The 6,810-nt window shown below is 34.2% G+C and overlaps 1 protein-coding gene across 1 annotated transcript; it reads left to right on the top strand.

The window, feature by feature from the left end:
- The first annotated feature begins 1,009 nt into the window (after positions 1 to 1,009).
- On the top strand, positions 1,010 to 4,522 carry LOC133859538 (CDGSH iron-sulfur domain-containing protein NEET). Its single transcript, XM_062294962.1, has 2 exons — positions 1,010 to 1,451; positions 4,255 to 4,522. The coding sequence occupies exons 1-2, from the start codon at positions 1,180 to 1,182 to the stop codon at positions 4,355 to 4,357; spliced, it is 375 nt and encodes a 124-aa protein (XP_062150946.1). The 5' UTR covers positions 1,010 to 1,179; the 3' UTR covers positions 4,358 to 4,522.
- The last annotated feature ends 2,288 nt before the right edge of the window (positions 4,523 to 6,810 follow it).

The following is a 6,810-nucleotide window of genomic DNA, read 5'->3' as shown; positions in this document are numbered from 1 at the left end:
TATGTAAATTTGGATTTCACTTTTCAGTTTGTTGAATTTCCTTTGGTGCTTAAGAGTATTGGATTTTGTAAAAAATAGGCATTTTCTTGATAGTAGCACCGCTTTGGAAATAATAGAATGTGACCTTTGTTCCATATGTTTAGGGTGTTACTTATGTTGGAGACAGGCTGGGCATGCTAATCATGTCCTTTTTCTGTGCTGAGATCTTCTTAATTGTATAGCTTGCCAACGTTTCTATTAGAACGACAAATTAGTGACCAATTAAGCTACTTATGTAGGCCAATGAAAATTAAGTTGCGCTATTTTGCATGTGTCGGCCTAAATGAGATCATGGGCCCCTATTCTAGCCCTTTCCTCTTTATTTGAATTAAATAGAAGGAAAAAGAAAAAAGAAAAAAGAAGAAAAAGAAGGGTGGTGCTACATACCATTTTACAAATATCCCATAAAAGTTAATATGATAAGGTTTAGTAGCCCTTTGATCAACACTTGTTAAAAAACATAAAAAAAAATAAAAATAAATCAATGGCTAATAGACCTTATCATGTTAGCTTTATAAGATATTTGTAGGATTTTTGTGTGAAATTCTCACAAATGTCAATTTAATGGTCATAAGTTAAAGTCGATGTACAAGATATCACATTATTTAAAGTTTTTAAAACACATGTCAATATTGACATTATTATATACATCGTTAAAAACACAAACTTTAAACTTAACCATAAGTTGAAACAGAGATGATCATATTTCACAAAATTATAGTTTATTATTTTCATTTATTTTAATAAGATATATTTTTTGTAATAAAAGTTAATTAAAAGATCTCACTAGCATTTATTGTTTATATTTCTTTTAAGTAGTATTATTTCTCTCTGTTCTTATTTTTCTTTTTGGTATTCTTGTTTTGGGCCGGAACAATGAAAATTAATTGTGAGGATCCAAATTCAACGAGCCCATTAAAGGTCGTCCTCATAACTTGGGTGCCCACATTTTCCGTACAAGTGACGTGTCTTATTTCGCAGCCTCCACCCAAATCCCCCCAAATCCCTCGCGAAGAGCGTGCTCTCCACAAGTTCGCCACTACCTACTTTTCAATCCCAAACTACAGTTCACCGACCCTCTCACAGAGCTTTTCATTGATTTGGAGCAAAGAAGCTCAAAAGAGAGAGATACCCATTTCAATGGCGTCGATTCTAAGCACCGTAGGTGCGGGGTTCTCTTGCAGCAAGCCACCGACCGAGGGCCTCAAGCAGAGCAGAAGAGGAACCACCGTTGGGACCCAGTTCGGATCTTTGTCTTTCGGTGATGTGGGTAGCGCGACGAGGCCGAGGCGTGTGGTGGTGGTGAGAGCGGAGGGTCCGGCTATAAACCCAGAGATAAGGAAGAGCGAAGCGAAAGTGGTGGATTCGGTTGTCGTCACTGAGCTCTCTAAGCCCCTCACTGCTTATTGCAGGTAAAACGCATTTTATGAGTTTTCACAATTCTAGACGTTATTATTAGCGAACTAATTCAGGTTTATTTCTCTGTAGAGATTGTTTAATATTTTTGTTTATTTGTTGTAAGTTCTTAAGCTATATGTTTGGTGCTATTCAATTAAAATAATAATTAGGATTTTAAGAATTATTCAGCCAGTTTTGGTACATATTGATTTCTTACACATCGTTCGATCAAGAAACACAAGGATGCAAGAATTTCATAAACTGAAAATCAAAGCAATCTAAATGCATCATTACAATAAAAACTTAAACCATCGGATCACTAATGATACAACTCATCCCATTAAAACTTAGACGATAGACCTTAGTCTTAACATAAGAAGGCGTGCTGAAACAAAAACAAGATAATGTGCTATATGAACTTATTTAATCATCATCTACTCATAATTTTTTTTCTTTTATATATATATATATATATCTTATAGGTGAAGGCACCTGATTCGAGTTTTTTTGGCCCGTAAAACCATCCATGACATCATCTGGGTTGTTTTAAAACATAAAAACTAAGGGTAAGTCGAATATTCAGTAAGACAGTAAATGAAGTTGAAAACAATTTTCATTTTAAAAACATCAACAAGTACAAGTAAAACATTCACACATATCATAAATATTCTTTTCCTTTAATCTCTCGAATGGCCGACACATAAATACGCCAAGGGTTGGCGATCACAAGGATCTCGACTCTACTCCCGTGACCATAGGTGGAGCCACGTCTAGGATATGGACATCACTCGATAAAAAAATAGTGCACTCAAGTGAGCCATTTCTGGCATACAATATGCTGCCTCCGCCCATTTAGCTCCAGTACCATCACATATCATTTTGCGTGGCCAAAACAATTTAAAACCTTTCATACATTCATACAATTGTTTTCCTTTTCTTTTCTTTTCATTTATTTATCATCAACTATCATAACAATTCATAACATAGCGGAAGCATATTTATGTCATCTAAGAGAAGAGATAGGATCCAAAGAGTTTTCCTTAGTGTTGGCAGCATGCATAGGAAACTCGATCATCAAATTTGAAGTCCGTTATTCATGCTTTATTAGGTTTCTGTTATGATTCTCATAATAGCATAATTAAGCATCAATTAAAAGGCCTATTAGAGACCATGCCTAAGCAAAATCTGGCCGTGAACTTAGGAGAAATCCAAGTGACAGAATCTGTCGTCCTTTGGGTTAGTAAGAGTTCTCTGTCCAAGAATAAAGTCCTTGCACTATTTTTGTAAGATTTAGAACAAATGAATGAAGAAAAGTACAAAGGGGAAGTTTCTCTCAGATTTATTGCAAAAAGGGAATTCACAAAAACTTGAAAGAATGGTTGAGATCACTTACCACACAACAATATATTTTTTTTTTCAAAAAAAAAGCAAACGACATCACAAAATTACCCTAGGATGGGTCTAGAGTGTTACATTTTTTGGACTATATTTTCTTGTACTTGTTGTCTTCAAAATTAGTGAAATTAAATTTCGAGCATCCGCTATGGTCCTTTTCTTTTTTGATGAATAATTCAGTTTTTTTTTTGGGCATCCCCTATGGTCTTGGGAACATAACATGACCTTTGGTGAGTAACAGTTGATTTATTAGCCCCACAAACACACAAATAAGTCTTACCCAAATCAATTACATCTATCAAATTTATCGTTCTCCTTGACGTTATGATGCTACGAAGCGGCTGAAAATTTTTCAGAGCAGAGTTTACTGATACAATGTAAGAGCTGTTAGGGGAACTTGTCTGGTTAGTGATAACTTTGAAAATACCAAGGATGTTCTGATATAAACCCTAAGTTTTATTACGTGTTATAGTCTGTCTGATTTGAAATATATATGCAATAACAAGTTTGAGAAGCTTGGAACTATAAAAAACGAGTAATATTAGAATCTCATGCTGGTGCCTTTAGTTGGTTCCAAGTATCATCCTTTCTATTTCCTATTGCGGACTAATGATCCTTATTGTTCTGCTCCTTTTTGGAGTTAAGTGGGTGTTCTCTAAGAATGTGGTTGAGTTACTTGAGTGCTGGAAGATGTGGTTCGATATGCATACAGGTGGTTGGATTTTGAATGGTATAATGCTTTGCATAATGTTGTCTATTTGGTGTGAGAAGAATAACCAGACTTTTGTCAATGTGGAAATCCCACTGAATTGGATGACTGCTTCAGGCAACAACTCTTTTTGACTCACCAAAATGTTGCTATTGTGCTTTTTCCTCTCTTAAGAGAACTTCAGATTCGTCACAAGTAATATTTTGAGCTACTATGAATAAGATATGAAGCGATACGTCAGTCTCTTCAAACTCTTTTGTCTGCCTATCCTGGTTACCGATGTGGCCATACAATTTTGTTACATCTTTGATACAAAAATAAAACCTTAAATATGGTCCAGACCAGAAACAGCTGAAATATTTTCCAAGGTAAAGAGTGCCTAAAATGAATAAAATGTAGATGCATTCTTTTAAAATTGTTTGATGGTATGCCCTTGTTTTTTTTTCTAAGCATGGTGTGCACGTGTAGTGGACCGGGATCCCGGCCGGCTAATTTCCTCTGCCCTCTGTAATTGGGCAGGGGGATGTGACTCATGTGAGAGGAGGGGGGGAGGGGGGGCTGATGAAACTCCCACTGTTCGGGCAAGGAGTTCTCTCTAACAAATTTTCTGCAATTTCCTCTGCCCCATCCTCTTTGGACGGGATTGCAGAAAATCCCAATCCCCCTTTTTGCAGTAGCCCAAGTATTGAGTTTTGTTGTTTCTTTTCTTGCAGATGTTGGAGGTCGGGCACTTTCCCTTTGTGTGATGGAAGCCATGTCAAGCACAACAAAGCTTCTGGGGACAATGTTGGACCATTGCTCTTGAAGAAACAGTAACAGTATGTGCAATGTTTTTCGTCTTGGTACTTTATCTGCCGTGTTGATCTAGAAGCGTTTTTGTAATATGGGTTTTATTGAGTTCTTTGTTACCTTTTGCTTAACCATCATCGTTGTCAGACAGCAAGAATTCATGAATCATTATAAAAAATCCTGTTGGATGCACGGACTAGATTTATTCCTTTGTACGGGCATGGAGCAGGGTAATCTCAACGGTAAAGACAGAAACTACTGTTTTGACTTTTGAGTGATTAGCTAAATCAGATTGGTTAATTGTTCAAAACTTGCATTTATAATTAAATTCCAAGATTACGGTCACCTTTGGGATTAGGCCTACAAGATCCACGCTATATTTTAGTCCGATAACAAGATATTTGTTCAACTATGCCGGGATTTATAGGTGTTAAAGTATTAATTGAATGATTAAATTTATTATTTCTTATCAGTTTAAGTTTTGGGGATGAATGGTGATTTAACATGGTATTAAAGTTGATGTCTTGAGTTCGAATCTTGATTCCGTAGTTTATTCTCAATTTTTAATTAAAATAGTCTATGTGTTGTTTGGTCTTACATGTGAGAGTGATTGTTAAAGTATTAACTAAATGAATAAATTTATCATTTGTTATCATGTTAAGCTTTCGGGATGAATGATAAATAACACGAAGAAATCTGTAAATCTTCTACCCAAATTTGCTTTGTCAATTTCTATTGGTAAAGTCTGGATGGAGGCATGTCCTCCTATTCATCGGATTGTTTTTGCGAAGCAAGAAACTCTCATTCTCTGAGTTTAGTAAAACTCATTTTTCTCAAAAACTAATAATAAGAATTTATTAAACATACAATAATATCTACATGGACTGTTATAATTTTACCTTACTATGTTGCAATTTGTTAAATTACCTTTCTGTTTACCTTAATAATGTCTACAAGCTTAGAAAAAATAAAAAGGCTTAATAATATCTACAAGCAAAAAAGGGTGGGAGAGCCACTATTATCTCCACTCCTCTTATTTATTAAAATTAAAACATCCAAATAGTGAAAGAAATAGCTATTCCCTCTTTTCTTATCTCTTCCTCCCTCATCTTTCCTTATCCTATCTTCTCTTGTCATTTTAGAAATCTCTACAACCACGGATTGATTGGCCTGCTACCAATTCAAAAACAGTAGATGCATTGTCAGCACTCTATTTGAGCTTAAATCTCCCCAACAGTGTTATTAGTGCCAAATGGAGGTCAGCGTCACATTGATGACCTAGCAGTGAAATTTAGGCATTGATTTTTCTTTTTACAATGTTCATGTTGATCCAAAGGCTAATTTTTACTATTACACAATCCCAATTGTATGACAGTCGTATAACAGTCTACTAAATAATATTTTTTCATTGAAAATATAGCATAAGAATGAGTGGTTAATAACTTAATATAACACAATTGACCTCAAACTCATTAGTTTAAACTTTTCGGTTGAGTAGTGTCCATTATAATCTACCTACTTTATATAAACTAATCATCTTTTCAATGTGAGAGTTTTAAAAGTTTACAATGATTTAGCCAGATTTATTAAGATTTTATTCACCATGATTCAACTTAATCTCTTAAAATTTGATTCAGGTTGATTTGTGTTGTTTTCTTCTTCTTCTTTTTTTTTTTTTTTTTTTTTTTTTTTTTTTTTGGTTGGGGGTGGAGCAATTTGAGGAGTTTTCCCTAATTAATTAAGCAAGTCGGAGCATCATGAGAAAAGATTTACTCATCATTGGATGCCAAAGAGGACTATGAACCCTAATTATTAAAGCTAAAGACTAATGCTAAAGAAGCAAACAAGACAAGTGAATAGGGATATTCCATTCAAAAGCTGGGAAACAAAAGGTAATGAAACAATACAAAGTATCAGACATAAAAAAATTAAAAAAAAAAAAAAATGAAAAGTCGATGGCGTCGGGCAAGTTGGACCGCCGCCATCGACTTTTCAGGAATGAAGTATGTGAATAAATATACTTCATTCCTGAAAAGTATATATTTTTTTTTCATCTATGTTCCAGGAAGACAAAAGATCTCGAAAGATTTCGCTATGGTCCAAAGGTGAATAAGTCCGTTCGACGATTTAGAAAATCGCCATCTATATATTTAATCAAATTTAGTTTGTTTAATAAATGAGACAATCGTAAACAAAAATTTAGATTATATTATTAAATAAGTTATAATTATACATATAAACAAGACTCAACTGGAAAAAGCTTATATAACTTTATTTTTATTATTTTTCATAATATTATTTTGATTTTGTAATAAAACATCTTACGTAAAGATAAATTCTCTTCTTAATATAATAGATATAGGTTGAATTATTGTTATTGTTAGTATTGATAAGGAATGAAAATGTTAACTGAGGAGCTTGAGAACAAGTTCGAGTTCGCTCGAAAAATATATGATCCAAGGTTGAACAAATTGAGAATA

Source organism: Alnus glutinosa, chromosome 2, assembly GCF_958979055.1.
Source record: "Alnus glutinosa chromosome 2, dhAlnGlut1.1, whole genome shotgun sequence".
Lineage (NCBI taxonomy): Eukaryota > Viridiplantae > Streptophyta > Magnoliopsida > Fagales > Betulaceae > Alnus > Alnus glutinosa.
This window is presented reverse-complemented; position numbering and strand designations above follow the sequence as displayed.

What these genes read in the sequence shown, in the direction of transcription:
- LOC133859538 (XM_062294962.1), top strand. Translation starts at nt 1,180, where the DNA reads ATGGCGTCGATTCTAAGCACCGTAGGTGCGGGGTTCTCTTGCAGCAAG. An exon ending in CCCCTCACTGCTTATTGCAG is followed by an intron (nt 1,452 to 4,254) that starts GTAAAACGCATT and finishes CTTTTCTTGCAG; the next exon opens with ATGTTGGAGGTCGGGCACTT.